At 44.6% G+C, this 21,132-nt stretch overlaps 2 protein-coding genes across 2 annotated transcripts in view; both read right to left on the bottom strand.

Moving 5' to 3' along the window:
- Positions 1–2,756: 2,756 nt before the first annotated feature.
- Positions 2,757–18,363, bottom strand: si:dkey-117m1.4 (serine/arginine repetitive matrix protein 1). Its single transcript, XM_052084310.1, has 9 exons — positions 18,118–18,363; positions 11,652–11,746; positions 11,260–11,341; positions 10,304–10,655; positions 9,321–9,392; positions 7,966–9,014; positions 6,575–7,401; positions 5,794–6,030; positions 2,757–4,203 (listed from the first exon to the last, which is right to left on the bottom strand). The coding sequence occupies exons 1-9, from the start codon at positions 18,210–18,212 to the stop codon at positions 3,950–3,952; spliced, it is 3,063 nt and encodes a 1,020-aa protein (XP_051940270.1). The 5' UTR covers positions 18,213–18,363; the 3' UTR covers positions 2,757–3,949.
- Positions 18,364–18,678: 315 nt separating this feature from the next.
- cntf (ciliary neurotrophic factor) overlaps positions 18,679–21,132 on the bottom strand; it is a 17,089-nt gene continuing 14,635 nt past the window's right edge. The window contains exon 4 of the mRNA XM_052084345.1: positions 18,679–19,557. The gene's annotated coding sequence lies outside the window, so the exon portion shown is untranslated. The remainder of the gene's footprint in view (positions 19,558–21,132) is intronic.

Genomic DNA, 21,132 nt, shown 5'->3' with positions numbered 1-21,132 from the left:
CTCCCCTCCCTCCCTCCCAAAAAATGTAGTTGAAATAGTAAATATAAAAAGGCCGATGTTATCGGGTACTCCTCTGGGATGCAGCAGTTGTATGGTTGGTTGGATGGCAGGAAGGTCACTCGGAAGCATTCGCACTAATGGCGGTGGTCAATGCAGATCCGCAAACTACTTATACATCTGGTGTCCTCAATTAAAAAAAAAAAAACACGAACATTTACCCGTATTGACTAATGGTGGACCGGCACTGTTCAGCAGACTCATTTGATATAGCTGCTGAAAAAATCGTGATCAGAGACTTGCAGCGGTATTTATGGATAAATGGTGCTGATAACAGTGACAATACCGCGAACCAGAACATTGATGAAAAAAACAATGAATCAATCCTTGAATGACTCTTTTCTGAGAAATGAATGGTAAAGAATTCTTAATGACTTCCTCGACCAAGGCCTCTCATTGTTGTTTTTCATGCCAGTCATTCGGGTGAATCGCCTATGTACTGTATTATGACTACAGCAAGAGAATCATCATAGGAAAATTGTAAATAGTACTGCGATTTATCCATTTTGTGTTCATATTGCATTTAATTGAAAGATGTTTGTTGTTTTTTTCTCTTTCTTCTTTCTACATACATTCTTGCTGCTGGAGGCTGTAAATTTCCCCAGTGTGGGACGAATAAAGGATATCTTATCTTATACACAAGCTCAGCAAGTAAACGTGTAGATTTAAGCTTACAGTATTGTGAGTTTGATCATAAAATTGGGGATGTATTCCCCAACATCATACCTTAATGCAATTTAAGTGACTTTGTTTAAAATCGACTCATGTGATTTCTTACAGGATGCAAAGGCAGGGAAAAAATGACTATATTTTAATGATTATTATCATCTCACACCGAATGTGTCCATTTGTAATGACGATGTGTTCTGCAGCTGTACGTATTCAATGAACTTCAGTGCTTTCGACAAGAGTGCATCAGGGTTCACTGTCTAGCGACCTCGAACGGCACAAGACGAAAGTTGCATAAGTAACAGATGTACTTCAAGCCTAAAAGCAACAGTTCCATCTAGTGTCCATACAAGAGGCATGCAGATCAGGAAATAAGTGGCAATCTTTTCATTGCCCTCAAGGGTAGTGTTTGAACAGGGGTGTCAAACTCATTTCACATTGTGGGCCACATACGGACTTGGTCGATGTCAAGTGGGCCGAAACATTAACATGATACTATATTGTGCTATGAATCACCAAAATCTCATCTCTTTTCTTTGTTTTGGTCTCAAGAAGCATTGATTGGCGCTTTCATATCATTTGCTGCATTTGGTCTATCTCAGTGACAGACTGAGACTGCTGTTTTCTTCCCCGATCAAAACAATGTTGTCTTCTACTGTAATCAAAACAGTGTGCCCCTTCGTGGATAATTGCATTTTTATTTAAAATATTAATTCTGCGTCTTTAATGCATTTTTATTCACTTTTAAATTATCCCGCGGGTCGGATCGAACCTCCTTGGGGCCGGTTCCGGCCCGCGGGTCGCACGTTTGACACCCATGTGTCAGTGTACGTGAAGACTTTGACACATTGAGCAACACATTTTACAGAACTCAAGACTTACTTTGGCGAAGTGATTATGACGATCATGTTCACTAACTGTAAGAGCAGCGCCTACACACCCCCAAAGTAAAATCGAAATAAAAAGAGAACTCATTGAGTGATGGCTGCCGAAATAAAATCCAAATAAAAATAGAATTCCATTGTGTGATAGCAGAAATGTCTGTAAAGCACCCAATTGTAAATTGTCAATGCAAATAAGAGGTGTTATTGTGCTGCTTCGAATTAAAATAAAAATGTAAACAACATAATCTGTGAATGCAAACTTTTTCTTCTACCCACAATCATGCTGCTGTAGACTGTAAATTTCCCCAGTGTGGGACAAATAAAGGACAATCTTATCTTAAAAAGCAGTAGGGTCAGCCCAGGAATCGGACACAATTTGTCTTTTCCAAATTATTGTACATACATACAGTACATTGTACCTAATGTTAGAAAATGGTGATCAATTGGCACAAAAATACATGTGGACATTGCTCGTCATGCCCACTGGTGTTCCCATTCTTATGTCTGGTCTTGTATTTGCCAAAATAATCACTCTGGTTCATTTTAATGCACAGAAAAATGTTAGGTGCCAATGTGACGTCACTGCGGTCACTTGGCCGTCCCTTTTTTCTGTTGCCTTGTGCGAACTCTTTCGTCTGAAGTTGAGTGAAGTTTAGTGGATTTTCAACCGTTTTTTCTGCTTTATGTAAAGGAGCTCGTTAAGGTCCGCCTCTCCACCAGTTGCTTTAGTGATACGCCAGATAGCTTGCCTCGCAAAGTGACCCTAAAATAGTCGTCGTTAAAAAAAAAATCAAATCTGACACGGATGAGTCAATTAATCAATATATCCACGCATTAATTTTAGAATTGGGTTTGTAAGAGCCAATGGGAGTAGCGCTCAAATAATGGGGTATTATAAGGACGACAACATCAACATTTACAGAGTTTGCTGTTGAATAATAAATGCCTGGTCAGAGCTTTCTTCGAGGTGCAGGTTGACTGGAGAAAAAAAAAACAAAACAAGCCACCAAACATGACACCATATGTTGTGGATTGGTTAGGAAATTTGTCCCAAATAACAAACGAGACTTGGTCAAAAAGGGCATGGAAATTATGAATTAGAATTTCATGTTAAAGTACACAACAATAAATAAATCACAAGACACGGGGCTTTAAAGTTTTATAAGACTTATAAAAAGAAACAAAAAAAAGAACATAACACCAACCAAGGCAAGTCAAACTTTGGGTTTTTCCTTTGTTTCTCTGAGAAGTATTTACAAAAGAGAATAATGTACAGGTAGTCATGACCCAGAAATGAAGGAGGCTACATATAGTCTAGCATTTTTTATAGTGACAATATATTTGTTATATACAATGTAAATGGCAAGGCTGGAGCAAAAACTGACGTTACAGATTCGGCAAAAGTGTGAATAAACTTCAAGTATCCATCTTAGGTTTTCACAGGAGCTTTTAAATGATGGATGAAGAGATTGTTCAATGCAAATATTTGATGTAGCTGAAAAAGGAGCCATGGGAGAATACGACAGACATTGTAACAAACATGAACACCCAGAACAACCACTTTTCAGAGTTTCGTAACTGCCCATTTTTGAAGAAACTGAACACAAGCACTAGTCTCCTATTTACATCCAAAGTGATATCCAGCTTATCGGGTGAAACTGTAGCACGTTTCAAAAACAACAACAGCATTCCTTGGTGAAAGGATTGCACAACGGAGAGTGGACACACAACAGTCCAAACGGGGTTGTGATCATGTTCTGATCGTGGAAATTTGAACAAAACTCAACATTCTGATGTCACATTTCATTGTCTCTCACAGGAAATCAACAACTTCAACTCTGGAAATCCTCGAAAAATGTACTTCAGTTGATTGAATACGTAGTACCTCTGACTTACCTTTCCTTTAAGATTAACACTAAATTTAATCAAACAAAAATCTAACACTGAACTCAACTGCACAAATAGAAGAAATTAGTGTTTGGATTCTTTTGCGCTTACAATGAACGTCTTTCTTTGCCTCGATCGAAAGAAATGCGTTTGTCCGTGTAAAACTTCCAGGTGCGTGAATTTCTAACGCTACTTCATATAACACTGTAGGGATTAAATGTGGCACCAGTTTACACATGAGGGGACGTCCGTATAGAACAACGGCTGCAGTCGTCGTCATGTACTGTTCCCCACACGGCACCTGAACAAGACTGCTGTCTGACCCGCAGAAAAGTAAAAAAAAACATGTACTCTGTTCTTGAAGGGTTCTTCTGTCAGTGAAATCAAGGGCTGTGAAATTTGAATAGCTGTCTTAATATCAGTGGCCGCGCGCTCTCAACTCGCCTCCTATCTCAGCACACGATGAGGGGCAGCGGCTCGCTTTCACGCCGCTGATTCTTCTTCAGCAGCTGAATGCGATTGTGGCAGTAAAACTTAATGGCCCGCCAGTCCCGCTGGTTGCTAACCAGCAGAGGACACTGTTGCAGGCAGCGCTCGCAGTCGGCCTTGGCGGGCACGCGGAGCTCGTTGATGTTTTGAGTCAGGTGTTCCTCCACTGCCGCGCGTTCTGCCTCGGACCAGGGACGCTTCAGAACACCACGCTTCCCTGGCAGAAAGCATTTTGAGAAACACAAACATTCAGCCTGAGTGGTCAGTGGTGTACGCGATCCTGTTATTCGCTGAAAAAAAAACACGCATCCATAGACTCTTGTTGTGTGTGCTATTTGGAGCCGCTATTCATATGCGATAAAAGGGTGTTATCATTTTGTAGACTACTGGTGTTATCGTTTGTAGACTTGTAGTCTGTGACGCCACAAGTATATTCTGATACATATTGCATTCATGGAATAAGAACTAATCAGATGAAGAAACCGGTTTTCAGCCAATTTAAGGATGCTGCCATTTAATGCAGCATCTCGCCCCCTGTTGTCAAATGAAAGTGACAACAAAGTGCCCCCAGCATTGTGAATGTCACATGACCAAACCCAGAAATCCGGTGAGCTACGAGGTTCGAAATCCAAGCCTGAAGGCACTTTGACGCCGAAACCTTAGCCAAGAGACATCTTTTTCCCCGAATGCATACAAAAAGTGCAGGAAGCTCCAAGGCTCAAGAACATGTTTCATAAAGTTCAACGAAAGTTCCCTAAAGGTTTGCACAGTAACTCAACATTTTCAAATGTTCAATATAAATTACATATTCATCTTTTACGTATACTTGTCCAGACAAAGAAAAAGGTGCAAAGAATATCCTGCATTTTCCCCAGTTTTAAATTGATTTCTTCTTAGCTGCATGTTTTATAAAGGCCGATACACGTCAAATTGCAGAATATGCAGACTATGATGAATTGCATTGAGCATCTTAATTTGCTTGTCTACCGCCATCCTGCGGTATATTAGGCAACCACAAACCTTTTTTAGGGGGTGTCAGTTACTTGCAAAATGTATATTTATAGCCCAAATTGCCCACAAATAGCAGTTGAACACTGTACAGAAAATAATGGGCATATATGTTGGAGTGTGTGTGGGTGTTAGATGCTCTTGAAAATGTGCAAAATAACAGGTACACTAACGATGAATGGTAGCAGGGAACACTCGAAGCCAATTACCCTGCATGTGCACGGTATTTCTAGCTCGTTCACGCTCTCTTCTCAGGTCGAGTTGTAAAAGTTGGGCAAGGTGACCTTGGCTAAATATTGGAGGCTCACAAGCGCTTAGCTCGCAGATCAAAAGTTTCCAACACCTCCTTTTCTTTGCCATACAGAAATCGATGTGAAGTGGATTCGCCTTATTGGTTCATATATTTCTTGCGGGAATCATAACAGGCTTTTCACTTTTTTGAAAAAATAGTTGCCAAAGCCATATTAAATGTCACTCAATATAAGGACTAGAGCAGTTGGTAATACTGACTGCATTTTTGCAATCTAGCTCCTCCCTGTTCGCAGCCATGTCTTTTGTAGAAGCTGTGCAGGTTAGCGAGCGACAAAGGATAAATATTGAATTGAATTCAATTACATTTTCTGAAAACGGGGGATGAATATTTTGGGTCGAAGCATTCAAGAAATAATTAGCATCTCATTTAGGGGGTACACATGGTCCTCATGTTTAATTGGAATTTAATTGGATTGTGATGAGTTGCTGGACCATATACATTTGAGAACCCTCCTATGTCATAAGGCCAAACTAAATGTTGTCTTACCCGAGCCTCTCCTTCGGCTAATTGGCACGAGAGGAGGAGGAGGCGGAGCAAGTGGTTGGGCGTTTTTGATCTTTTTGGGCCGTCCCACTCGGCCGTTGTTCTTGCTCTTCCTGACGTAGAGCAAGGTTGGTGTGGGTTTTGGAGAGGGGGCAATGGTGGGGGACTCTGGCTTCTCCTTTGCTTGCTCCCCTTCCGATTCTCCTTCTGAGTAAGAGTCTGCAGAGTTTCCCGACATAACTGTGAACGGTTAAAGAAGAGGAAAGGGGACTTTTATTAGTCTACTTATTGCAGTTCTGTACTTCCCACCAAAGCACATATTTGATCACAGAACACCACGCGACAAATGCATCTCAAAAAGGAAACAATATTGTCTTATGACTTCAAAATGGCGCCGTGAGAGTGGCTGCCTTTCCAGCAGCTCCTATATTTTGTTGTTCTACTTCTTCCTTTCATAACTTTGCTGCTGTGAATTGGGAATTTCTCCATTGCGAGACTAATAAAGGCTTTCTTGTCTTATCTTATTCTGTTGTATGAATGGCAACAGGTGGCTAAACAGATTAATAATTTGGTATCTTCCGCCATCTAGCGGGAGAGCATTTAATCGTTCTGTCAATTTTTTTCAGACCAATTGAGTGAAACTGCATTATTTCCCATGGCACACCCGTTGATCTCTTTCTGGCTCTGGTTGGGAATCACCAACTTACAGCGGGTCAGCAGCAACACTGACAACACTTTCCATTTGCCCAAATACAAAAAAGTGTCACTCGTCTGTCCGGCTCACCATCCAGCTCCAAACAGATGTGGTTCAGACTCATGCCTCTGAAGAGCACTCCGTCTCTCTCGCCGCACAGCACAACACGGCCCACTCTCCCCATCAGGCCTGGATCTTGGCCAATTCCGGCACAGTTCTGCGTCACATGGTATTCCCTCTCCAGGAAGTGCTCCAGCCTTTCCACCGCACTGCCTCCGGGCTGTCCCGGCTCCTCTCCCTCTCCGAGGAGCAGGAGCTGGGTCAGGATGGCCACCTGCCGTCGTACCCTGGTCTGAGTGAGGGCTCTGGGATTGCGGGTGCCGCTGGAGCGGGCCAGGCTTCGGAGGAGGTCTGTGCCTCGCAGGGGTGTGGCGGGGGAGTGGTAGGGCCTGGCGAAGATGTAAGGGTTGACCGGGTCAACGCCCACATCTTGACGTGTCTGCAGGAGGAGTTCCAGGCAGGGCTCGCAGTGAGGGGGCAGAATAAGGGGCTGGATGCGGCCACGTTTGCCTTGGACACCGACCCGCGGGAGATGGGAAAGAACCAGCCGCTCAAAGGGAGACAGAGAGGCCTCCAGTGGCGTGAGAGCTGGCGGAGAGCCAGGGGGAACGGGGACGGGGCACTGAGGAGTGACACGCGCTCGGTACTCTGTGATGGACAACTTGGAGACCTCACACTCGCGTCGTCGGTTGTACAGGATGAGGAGCGCGAGGCTGGAGTGGCAGAGGAGTCGCCAGGCCTCGGCTGATTGCAGCTGCCGAGACAGCGACAGGAAGGCCGAATGCTGCAGCCGGCGCAGATACAGAACGAGGGACGACAAAGACGACAGGAGGGGCAGCATTTGGTGACGCCCAGAACTGCAGAAAGATCAGTCAACAACGTGAGCAATTACTGGACCGTATTTTTTCAGACAAAAATTCCATTTTTAATATAGACCCTTGTGAGGATACGCAGATTAGAGAACGGATGGATGGATAGCTCATTATTTAACAGGGAAAAAAGTGATCTGGCATCATCTTGTGGCATCTCTAGGCAATTACAAACCATTTTGTGTGTGCATCAATTAAGTGCAGATTTTTGCTTTTTCACGATCAATTTTGAGAAGATGCTGATTGTGTAGATAGTTGTCATTATGAAATAAAAAGGTTAAGAAAAAATCTAATTACATATACAGTACACCTATTAATATCACAATTTAATCAACACACCAAGTTTTTGCGTTTACTCGCATATGCCGCTTATGTAAGTGCGCTATCAAATAAAACATCATATCTTGTGTTTTATTTTGACTTCTAAACAATTAGAAGCCGGATGTGGCCCGTGGGTCGCAGACTTTAGACTAATTTAGGCAAGTAGCAAGGCGGTGAGGGAAGTGAGGCAGCAACCAACAAACAAATCTTCACATGGCAAATAAGTTTTACCTTAGCGAGTCTTTTTCCTTATCCTCGGTCCCGCTTTCATCATCCACATCCACCACACCATTCTCGTCCTCGTCTTCCTCCTCCTCTTCTTCCTCCTCCATTTTTTGCTTCGGCATCTCTTTGGACGATTCGTTTCTGATAGACTGAGCACAGCCGACCTCGACATCGTCCTCTTTGGGCCTCTTTGCTCGCAGTACGTCCACAGCTTCTTCATCTTCCTCTTCATCCAGGCGTTCTTTTTTCAGTCTCCTCCCTCCTCCCTTTCTGGGTGGAGTCACAGCCACCGGTGGCGGGCTCCTCTTCAGGACCGACACCGCCACGGCGTTCTGCCCTCGCGGAGGCGTCGTTGCGGGTGATTCTGGGGCCGGCGATTGTTTGGCTACGGTCAGAGGACATAAGGAGAGATCCTGAACACCGCTCTGTTCTGCTCGGCTTTGTGTCGCAACAGGTGCCGCCTTTGTGTTGTGATTAGCGTGGGCCGCGGCGACATTTGTGTTATGCGTGTTCAGGCGGGGCATCTGAGTGTAACGCTCCACGAGTGCAGAGCACACGTCCGGCTGGTGGGCATGGTGTTTGTCCAAATGGCGGCCCAATGAGCGGAAGTGGCGTCCGCAGTAGTCACAAGTTTGGCGCGTGGAGTCGATGGACACACCTCCTCGGGGAACATCTGTGTTGCATGTGCTGTTTGGGCTGAGAGGAGCAGGAGCTTTAAACACAGGCTTGGTTGAGGTGGAGAAAGAGGAGCCGGGGTGAGAGGGCACAGGAGGGTGGGAGGAAGGGAGAGGACGACTGGAGGAAGCAGGCGCTGGGTGCCCAGACTGAGTCCGATGAGGGGTCTTTTTCCTCGAAGGCGTGCCACGGCGCTTCTTGCGCCGACGTGGGGTGCGCCCGCGGGGGCTTGCGTTGTCCTCATCTCCTGCATCGGACTCACTGGCGTCAGAATGCGAGATGGGTGAGGAAGAGGGGGAAAGGGACCAAGAGGGAGTGACATAGTCTTGGTACTGCTGTTGTTTCTTCGGTCGCTGGGTAGTCGACATAGGCTCATCCTCCTGAAAGCAACGGGCATAAAAAGAGACAATGTGCAATTACAGTAAAAAAAAATATATATATATATCTCTGCCTTTGCCAATGTGAATTGACCTTTTCAACTATTTACATCTATATACTGTGCAATCAGAAGGTAATGGTTGATTACAGTGATTATGACATGATGAATTGAGTTAATCAACCAAAGAAGGCAAATGTGCTGCTAAATGACGTAAAAAATTGCGATGTGCATGCATCACAACAGGTTACGAGTTTGGTGATTCAAAATAGGGAATTTTGCAAGTGAATACGATCAAGCAGATATCTACCTTTTTGATGTTGCTATTCTCCGTGTCAGAATTACACTCATGTTGCGCTGGAGACATGGAACCACGGAAACCCTGAGGAACACAAACCAGTACAGCAATACAGATATGCTTATTAATGTTTGTCATTACAATCATTCTCTGGCGACATTTCGAGCCCCCCCAATGGTGCGATATGATTTTGATATATAAAGAGTCTTAACCAATGCTTAACACTCATATTGGATTTCTTCCAAGATTGTAAATAATGAATGCGGTTTTAGAAGAAATTGTGCGTTCCCTCTTAACCTCGGATCTACTTTTTCTAGCCTAAATGAAAGTCGCAATCATCCTTTTGTTGGGAAAAAAACTGATTCAGTTCAATAGAATCCATTAAAGGGACAGATGTCACCCACTAATGATGGTTACAGTTACCTAAGTGCTATAAGGTAGGTGTTGGAGCTCAGTCATCACCATGGTAACCCCATGCCCTAGCTTTGTCTGCATGTGTGTCAGAGAGTGTGTGTGTCGTGGGAATGCGTGTGTGCAAGGTGTGCAGCAGTGTGCGACTCTGCCCATTGTTGCCTCCCCGAGGCGATCGGTCTGTATGGTTAACTCTTTATGGTTACAAATGATCAGCCCATGATCTAGGGCACACACAACATTTACAAACATTTATGCTGAAAACACAGAAACGCATGGTACAATTCACATGCAAATAGCAAACCACTGTCAGTCGCATGATAGTGCCACGCAGTTTTTCACGGGAGAGAGGTAGAAAATAGCACAGGAAAATCTTGGTGGAACAACCAATGTTTTGTATTGTTCAAGTTAATTTGTCCCTGGGTGACAGTTAAACATGAAGTGATAATGGTGATTTCACCTAGAAGCCATTTTGTTTGCATTCTAAAGCATGTTCATTAAAATGTTTCAATAACGTGGACCTAACAGACTTCTCAGTTTTGTTGTTGTTGTTTTTTTTAATGTGAGTATATTAATGTACTGACCAGGTTTTCGCCCCACTCGGTCAGGCTGTAGTCCACAGTGATCTCCTCCCCTTTGGTGATGTCTCGGATTGCAATGACGACCAGTCGCACTTGGCTGCCACAGTGAACCTCTCTGATGCGACAGTTGGGGGAAGGTGGGAAGGAGGCGATTGCCGGGGCGGTAGCAGAGGCGACAGGGGCAGTCGGCGCTGTAGATGTGGAGGTCACAGAAGAAGCTTGAGCGGAGGTCGCCGGCGCGGGAGCGGGCACTGGGGTTGGCGTCCGAGCTGAAGAGGAAGCCGGTGTGGTTGCTGAGCTGGAGCTAGCCTTGGATGTGTTGGAAATTTTATCATGCGTCGGCTCTGATGGATCGCTAGAAGACACGGCACCACAGGTACAATCAGCAATTCTTAAAAATATATCCAGTATATATGTGATTTGTTTTCACAAAATCAACCGTATGTTGCGGAGATTAGTTTTGGGAGTTATTGACAAAAATGGCCATTTTGAGATTTGTCAAAAAATACCCCCGTTACAAGTCAATTATTGCTACACAGTGCAGGTATTTTGGGGGTATAGGTGGAAATTTTAGTACAGTGGTCTGCAACCTGCGGCTCTCGAGTCGCATGTGGCACTTTCATCCTTCTGCTTTGACTTGTGTATTTGCAATAAAATTATACAACACGGTACAGTGGTAGAAGTATAATGCAGTACAATGGTGCCTTACGATAAGAGTGCCTTCATGTATGAGTTGTCACTCGACCAATTATGTCGAGTTGACCAATTAATGACTAATTAATAATTGTCCATCGGTCTGAATTGCTTGCTTGACTTCAGGTACATTGACGGAACCCAAGTGTACAATGCCACTTGTGCAAAGTCAGCTGTGATGGGCTCCAGCTCATCCTCAATAGCAGAAGTGCTAGAAAATGGGTGGATAGAGTCAATGAGGGCGTTGATAGAGCACCACTGCTTACCAGCTGGTGGGAGATGGTTCTGTCTTAGGGAGAGACCCATCCGGTGTGGGACGTTTACTCTCAGCAGCTTCCTTACGGTCACCTGTCAGAAAAACAACAATCCTTGTAAATAGAAGGATTACAAGTATGCATACACCCACACAAACACACACACACACACAGACACACACACAGAAACATTCACCCATTCTTCTGGATCACATGCACAGCTGTGCATGTGTACAGAATCACACACACTGAAACACACAAAAGTAGGTCACACTCAATTGCACAAGCTCCACTTCCATAACAATCCCACTAGCAGATGCCCGCATGCGCACACACACACACACACACACACACACACGCGCACACACCCAATCACACATTAAGAAAAGGGCATGCACACACACCTCTGCAGAGTGTCTGCTCATGGTTGTTCTCCTCATCAGCGGACGTAACAAAGACTTTCACAGGTGTACCTTTGCGTTTTCTTCCACAGCCACGTCTGGAGGACACAAACACATCATTACCATTTAGTCAATAAGCCTGCTGACCAAACTTCACATCAATCAGATCAAAGATTGATCAATAACCTGCCAACTGCCTCAATTGTTGTTTAACTGTATCATATAAGCAAACAAATACAGCAAAAATCAGTAATAAAGACACGCTCAATAGACCAGAACTATTCTGACAGGTGCATGGCCTTCCCCATCGTTTCTTTAAGAGCCTAACACTGAGATTGTTATATTTCCACCACACACTGCAGCTGAGCTAAACAAAACACTTATGACAGCTGTCTGAGAGATGCAAGTAACCTTCATTATATAGGAACCTAAAAGAATTTGCTATCACACTGACTGAAATAAGTCAAGCACTGGGTGTAAAAGTGTGAGACCCATCTATGAGGTCCGACGTCAAGCGAGGATGTTTAGCTTTTATGTCACCCAACGTTTCATTTCATGATCTTGAAGCCTTTTTAGAGTAGGCCATAAGAAGATCGTACGTTGGATTTAGAAGCATACATTATTGTCCAGATAATTGCATGTTGCAGACATCAGTAGGGACATGCAGAAAATGTAAACGAGCAAACCTTAAATAAGATAAAATGGGAGCACAGGAGAAAATCAAGTGCACAGACAGAAGAGAAAGAAAGCATCAGTCAACACAGATATCAACCAGACCCGCAGTCTTCGTATTGATCCAATATACTCCCATCTGGACTCTTGATACTGTGTGTGTGTGTTTGTGTGCGCGTGCGTGTGTGTGTGCGTGCGCGTGCGTGTGTGTGTGCGTGCGTGTGTGTGCGTGCGTGCGTGTGTGTGCGTGTGTGTGTGTGCGCCTGCACACGTGAACAAGCACGCATGCAACTACTGATGACATCAATCTGGTCGTGTGTATCTACTGCCCCCTTTGGCAGTGTGAGGTCCACCACGTCCGATTTTCTACTGAATGAACCATTTCAAAAGAGATATGCAAATCTATGGCAAGCAAAACATGTGGACAGATCTGCATCATCTCAAAAGCATAACAAACCCCGCCTCCTCCCTTTCAAGCGGTCTGTGGTGATGTCATGCCAAAGTGTGTGTGTGTATGTGTGTGTGGGTGGGTGTGTTCTGTTTTGGACCGGTCATTTACATGCAAAGTGTTTATTGAACCTGTAACGCTTGTAAACATTTGCGATTTCTGAATTACCGTCACAAACAACCAAATGTTCGTCACTGGCGAAAGTGTTGGAAACTGGCCAGTTCACTGAGCATTGTCAATGTGCCCTTAAGCAAGGCTCGAAAACTCCAACCTACCCTTGGGTGTGATCTAACGCTGCTCTGCCATCACTCTGACAGTAAACTGAATTTCCTTGACTAAGAGAATCAATTAATGTATTCAGAGTGGCTCGGGAGAGTAAACCCAGTCGCTTTTTATAGTGATCAGTCATCCACTACACTTATCTTGCTTGGAGCAATGGTGGAGGTGGAGCCTATCATCTCTGACAATGCAAAGATACTGGGTACACTGGTTCTCAAACTGACCTGTAACTTGAGGTTCTGCAAAGTCATTTACAAGAAATTGTCATGTCGTGCCATTTGTACAAAGGGCATAAGCAATTTGGAGGCTCGCTGCACCAATAAAACAAACAGCAAAGCAATGACTCCTTCCTCCTTGCTTTAGTTTTGGGCCAATGAAAAGCCCAGATATGATTGTGACATCATGTGAAGCTGACATCTCTGCATGTGTGCAGCATTTGTCACTCAAATCTTTTCTTATGTAGTTTTAAAGGTGAGGGAAGGTAAAATACTTGCGACTTGGATGCGCATACCTCTGGTCAAAAGTTGGGTCTGACCAATATGAGTATTTGTCCTTTTTTGGGAGGGAGGGGCTGATTCTGATATTTTAAAGAGAGAGAATAAATAAATTTTGGGGTCAATTCTTTTTGTTATGCGCTGGTGTTGGGGCTGTTTGAATGTCATTGTCTTTGTAATTCGTTGTAGTGTCTAAAAAAAATAAAAAATAAAAACCATTTAAAAAAATCTCCCAATTTTTGCTGATTGAAAAAATGCTAATATCAGCCAAGTCAATCAGTCAGACGATTAATCGGTCGGGCCTGAGTCTAAAATTTCCCACATATCGTAAGCTTCGAACATAATAATGTGCACCGTGTGTCTTTGCTAATTTTCAATATGGCTAACACCTTTTTGGCCAAAGACGGCAGAATTCGAAAATGATTGTTCATTTTGTTGTGCTTAGCTGGAACTAAACTCGTTTTGAAAACTGTAGTTGCGAGAGCAGTCGGAAAAGTCGCAAGCGAGCAAAGTGCTACAATGGCAGCATTGAGGATGTTTCTGTCAACTATCTCCTCTCTGTTTGAAGCCAGGTTCTATGTGAAAGCTGCGCATGTTAACGACAATGGCTAAATATCGAATTTGGTGAAGTTCCTTTTCCTTTTTCCTTTTCATTTAGGTCGGAAAGTGTTTTTAAAAATAAATAAATAACTGTCACGGATGAGCACATGGTACTTTTGTTGAATTGTGGGTAGGATGATGAGAAGTCCTTTTGTAGTATTTCTTTGGACCCCAAAAGTTTGCGAAACCCTCAACGCCGTTCCCTATAAATGGTCGCTTCCTATTCCCTTTGACCTGTAGAGGGAGACACCGACACAAGTGCACTTCCTTTGTCACCTGTAGCTTAACATGAAAGAGTTGCACCAGCTGCTGGCGCACAAGGCGACGTGGACGACAGAGCAGCCCAGCTGATTTGCGCTTCAATGAGTTGCGCTGAACTTTCTTGCGTGTGTTGATATGACTTGATCCCCTTCTACCTGCTTTTTTGTCTCACGCTCTTCATTGATTCTGTCTTCTGTCCTTGCACATTTCTCGCCCTTGTCTTTAGCTCAACACACACACACACATACACGCAAGACTCACATGTGCATGAGCAAACACACACAGCTCACAGTCCACACGTGTGTACACACACACACACACACACACACACTCATTTACACACACAGGCACACACCTCCCCCACTCTGGCCCACACGTGCGCACGCACACACACACATACACACACACACACGCACTAACTCAGTGACACACGCATACACACATACGCAGGCACATACCCTCCCTTTCAGGCTTACAGGCACGCAAACACACGCGTGCGCACACACGCACACAAATATCCTCTCTCTCTCTCTCTCTCTCTCTCTCTCTCTCTCTCTCTCTCTCTCTCTCTCTTTCTCTCTCTCTCGCCAAGCTTGCATGCACGCACACCCTCCCCCTTCACTAAAGCTCACAAACACACACACACTCACACACACACACACACATGCCCTCTCCCTCCCTCTCTCTCTCTCTCTCTCTCTCTGTCTCTCTCTCTCTCTCTCTCTCTCTCTCTCAAATAACCAAACCCACAGTCTCATGTTCCATCTCTGACACACACACACACACACACACACCCTTTTTCCTCACAAACACACAATGGCGAGCATATACACTTTCTGAGATGCACAAATAGCTGCTGTGATAAATTGTGTGGTCATGTTCATTAATGCACATTATTCATTCTCCTCTCCCACACACAAACTCATACGACACGGACACGCACGCACATATATAGAGAGTCACTCACACGCAACCTATTCATACATGCTTGCTACACATATGTCCAGATTAAACAAACAGACACAAACTCACTCTGCAAGGTTCATATACGCTTTGCTCAAACACACACACACACATATCGTCAATAATAAAACACATACACAGACACACACACACACACACATAACCACCGTCATTCTTACATATACCACACCACCCACACACAAGTGTTCACAAACACGATTTTTGCTGGGAGCATGGTTACACATACACACACACACACACACAAACAGTGTCCTTCCCTCTTTCATAAACAAAGTAGGAGCATAAACATTCTCCTTCCCTCCATATGACAAACACACACGCACACACACACACACACTGTCCTTATCGAGGAGACACACAAACCTTCTGCCCCACTCACCCCTCACTCGCACGCACGCACACACACACACACACACACACACACACACACACGCACACACACAGCTAGCTTTCTTCCTGACTGCAGAACAAACACATGCACACACACAAGCAGAACAAATACACATTAACAGAGAAAATATACACACACAAACACACACACAGCATATGCACTAGCTACCAAGCCCTCTTTTTCACTTTCCGAGACACAAACACACACACACAAGCTCACACTCCCCTTCAAAAGCTTACACGCACACAAGACACACATGCACACGGGCGGGCATGCGCGCGCATGCACACGGACACACACGCACGCACACACACACACACACACACACACACACACACACGCAAACACTCTCTCACACATGCACTGCGTCACACACCCTCCCTTCTCTTTTCCTCTTAAACACATACACACACTGTACACTAGCTGCAACACAAAACCTCCATCTTCTCTTGAAGACACACACAAGCGCGCACACACACACATACACATGCTCTGCTTTTGTGTGTGCATCACAAAAACATACTCTCCACCATAAGTTGAAGCCAAGTGCACACTCCTCAGCACTTTTACGTTGCTTGATGGTGTATGAACACACACAAGCACACACAGACACACGTAACAGGTACACATGAGGCAGAAATCATACAACTGATTATTGTCCCTTCTGATTATACCACAAACAGTGCCTTAAAGTCACACACATACACCTCAGTTACTCACTCTTTCACTCAACACACACACGCACACACACACACACACACACCCTCCCCCACTTTTCTAACACACATGTACGTGCAAACACACTCCTCCCTCCCCTTCCTTGTGCCTCTAACACACTTCCCCTCTATCTCACTTACCCTCTCTCTCTCAAACACACACACACACACACACACACAACACACACACACAGTATTATACACAAACACACACTATATATGCTCCCTCTCACACACATGCACACACACGTCCTTCACATCACATGTCTCACCTATAGCGCCCCCCCACACACACACACACGCAGTCATTTGCAAACATGAAATTACACTCGCTAGACACATACACACACACACGCACACACACAATCCTAGCTCTTTGTCACACACTCCTTGCACACTGCTTCCCCCCATCTCCCTCCCCCTCTTGCTCTCTCACTTAGACACACACACACACACACACACATTCACACGCACACACATACTCGTGTCTGTCTCTGTCACGCACACACTCACTCCCCCTCCCATCCCTTACACACTCCCTCCTCCTTCCTCTGCTCTCGCACACACATCTATGCAGCAACACACACACACACACACACACAGACACACTGCCCTCCCCTCCTCCTTCTCTCCCTCCCTCCCTCTCTCTGTCGCTCTCTCTCTCTCAATCTCTCTCTCACACTCACACACACACAAAAACACACGTTTCCATTACTTGAGAGGACATCACGTTGACTTGCATTTGTTTCTTGGCAAGCAGTCATTTCTGACTTGACCTTTGACCTTGCCCACCCTTAACACATTTTCTACACTTTCAGATATCCTCATTGCCGTTGTCATGGCAACTTGCTCTGAACCCCAAAAGGCAGATGAGGCCCCATAAGATGTGATGTGTAAACAGATTAATGTCCCCATAACATTGTGATAACCACACACTCTTGTGCTTTTACACACACACACACACACGCACACACACACACAGGCACGCGAGCACGCACAGAACTGCTCCTTTCTCTCTCACGCTTTCCCCCTCCCTTCTGTGTGTGTGTGTCCTCTCCGACTCACACACAAGCACATTACACACACACACACACACAAATGTGAGCACGCACTTCCGCACGCACGCTAACACGCGCGCACACACACAAACACACACAATTAGGCACACACACACACACACACGCGCGCTCACACAAACAGTAACAAGCATTTCTCTAACTTTTGCTTTTATAAAGGTTACTGCCACAATGTTTATTGACACAGGACGTAAAAACACTGCCACAATCCGACTTTAAACTGGTAAAAGTAACACACATTAAGAGGCACATGTTACCTGTTTTGGGAGAGCTCTTTGCGTGTTAAGTTCACTGTCTAGTCACGCACGCGCGAACGAGCGCTTCCGCGCTAATAAAAGTCGTTAGAAAGGAATATGACACAAAAAACGACTTTCACATTTATTACGAGGGACCACAACAAGTCATACATGTTTACAACTTGTTGTCATAAAGTGGACCGTACACGCGCATTACACACCCACACCGCGTCTCGCTGTCATTGGTGAACTGTCTGAAATGATTGGCCCCCTGTTTAGGCCCGAACGAGGACGGTTAAACGGCCGACTTACCCCCGCAGCGGTGCTGCCGTTTTGACGCCGTCCCCGTCTCTGTTATGAGCGTGTGTCTCCCTGTACTCGTGTGGCGACCGCTCGGTCTCCGCCATGTCCGCCGCTCAGCCTCTCTCGCCAGAGTCGCCGCTCTTCAGCCGCTCAACTAGCTCTCACCAAGGTTATTACAGACGATTCCACTACGGCAGAGCGTTGGGGGTGCCTCAAGGCCGATGACCAGGGCAAAGAGTATTCGTTTAACGATAGTCACACTGTTCAATCTGCCATAACCCAGCTAGTGGGTTTTTATATAAAACTACCACTTAAAACAGCACTTTACTGAAGCAAACAAAGAAGTCGTATATTGCATACGAGTCCTCGTCATCCCCCATGACGGAATGGACGCGCCCACAAAGCTGCCGAAAGGGAGGGAGAGCGCACAGCATCTTCAAGTGATTCGCCAGTATACTTTTCAATGTATCGTCACAATTAAATGATGCAAACAGATAAACAGTCCACCTACAAGAGTAAAAGCAAAGAGCAACACGTATTTCCTTGTTTTTTTTTGGTGTCTATTTCTAAACTTGTGGAAAGGGGTTCAATAAAGGGCGGGCCTGTGTCCACTCCAAAAAGTACTGTAACAGTAGGATCAATTCACTTTTGCTATAGACTGAAAACATTTGGGTTTGATTGGTGAATATTCAAGATGAATATGTGACAAGATATCAACAGTTCAGTTTGTAGGCCTCGGTGGGCGAAACTACGAAAGCAAACACCAAACCCCAACCCTGCTGGGAATTACCTTCAGAACTGGAATATGCACCAGCAATAACCTTTCGAACCGTAAAATTGTACAAATATTTTGCCACTATACTAAAAATTGGATGTACCTGTACTTTACTTCATTATTTCTTGTCAAGTCAAGTACATTTTTATTGTCAAATGTGCTGTATGTGCAACACATTTGCAACATACAGCACAGATGAAATTTCCTCCCTCTTAAACAGAAAACAGACAACAAGAGGAGCCGCTGCGGGTGCCCGCGCCGCTATCAAAAGAATACTTAACATAAAATGACAAAATAATACAACAAAACACATAAAACAGACAGTCGTGCCATCTTTTACTCCATTCACTTTGTTGTTTGAAGCCGTAATAGACGAATGAGGAGTGAATCAAAAGTGTCCTTTTAATCAGTGGATCAAAGACGGCATGCTGAAATGTGCACACGTCTGCTACAAGCTAAGCTTGAAAACAACAAGAAGCTCTAGCATCCATTAATGAAAAAGAGATTGGCTCTCGTCTCCTGTCCCATGTAAATCCGCTTCAATTCCAAGCCGCGACTCCCAGTTCCAAATACGCATCGGTGCTCTGTGCTGACGCTCCCTTTCTTCTGATCGTCGGCTCCTCAAGCCATGCATCCATCCAGCCGCAGACTGTCCATGAGCACCGACCTTTTCGCTGAACAAAGCGGGACTGTGAACAAGACACAAGCACCCCAGAGCTGTCCAGCAACGACAGTGAAATGGCGCCGACATTCCTCATTGTAACTTTCACTTTAACTCCACTCCAATTCCGAAATAAAATATTCTTTTACTCCAATACATTCGACCCAAACCATTTTATAGTCATTACTATAAAATACAATCAGAGGAAATTGTTAGTTGCTATCAAGCCTGAACCTTGAAGCACAAAGCGAAAGAATAGTCCTGCCTGTACTGATGTAGTACTGTATAGGGATACCAGTGGGGGGTCATGAAAATGAGATGCAGGTAATCAGGAAGTCACACCGGCGGTGTGTGTGTAGGGGGGCGGAGGGTAGGTGGGTGAATGTGTGTGTCTGTGTGTGTGTGTGTGTGTGTGTGTCTGCCACTCCTTCCGGCTTGAGGCCAACAGAAGGCAGTGTCACATGACAGCAAGGTTAACATCGCGGATAGCCAATACAGAGTGATGTTTTTAAACATCACTGAAGCGAGATGAATAACTTAAAATACAATTTCAATTATGACAACAAATTGTAACTGCTCACTGAAGGGGTCCACAAAGGGCCGCGAATTATCAGGGTGGACGAAACCACAGTCAGTTCAACCACTTGGAATGCCCCATGTATTAAATTAAAAAAATGTGTGCTGTGTAACATGTCAAATTGGTAGATCATGGAAGACAGCTCAGCTGATGCAATAAATATTTTGAGAGATGTAAATAAAAGCATGAAAACAACTTCATAATGGCCTACTTCACACCGAGTGACACGGCCGAAACCGACTGATCTGGCATGTAGCGCATGAGGTTCAGCGACACGTTTTTGCTGGAATTCAAAATCTGAATGGCGTCAGAAACATCCATTCGTTCATTGTTTTACGATAATACTCAACTATACCTGGATCTTCAATGACATATGCTCCCGTGGCTGGAAAGCAAAGTGCGGAGAGTCTGTTAGTCAAATACTGTAACACAAATGCAGTCAGTGAGTGGGGATTGATTATTGCCAACAGCCTCTAAAAATATCCTCACTCTCTTCATGGTTAAAGGTTCCACTCTTTGAGGAAATATGATATTTACTTGAGAATTGCACCATGTTTTTGTGGTCCACTATAAAATAATACAGGACAGTGAACAGTTTTTCTATTGCAGCATGTCTTCGCTGCGCGGTGCTCAATCACTTGGTGTGCAGCGGACAGGAACAATAGGGTCATTTTTTTCCCCGTAATGGTCCACTTCAGTAGCATCGGCAACAAGCTCCAGATGACAGGAGTAAAGGCATCGTAATCTACTGTCTATCATTTTATGAACAACAGCACAAAGGGTATATCAGAGAGATGCAAACCGCTCATTAGTAAGAAAAACCAAGGAGGAAAAATGCCCCAAATAAACCAGAGGGATTTATGGAATGACGAGACAAAGATCACCTACTGAAGTGATGAAAAGTCTCAAATGCTAAGAAAGAAATGATCTGCACACAATCCCAAAACATACACAAGCTTAACTGTGAAACTCAGTGGAGGCATGATCATGTCAACACCCAAGTCTACAGAA

Source organism: Hippocampus zosterae, chromosome 13, assembly GCF_025434085.1.
Source record: "Hippocampus zosterae strain Florida chromosome 13, ASM2543408v3, whole genome shotgun sequence".
In the NCBI taxonomy this organism is placed as follows: Eukaryota; Metazoa; Chordata; class Actinopteri; order Syngnathiformes; family Syngnathidae; genus Hippocampus; species Hippocampus zosterae.
This window is presented reverse-complemented; position numbering and strand designations above follow the sequence as displayed.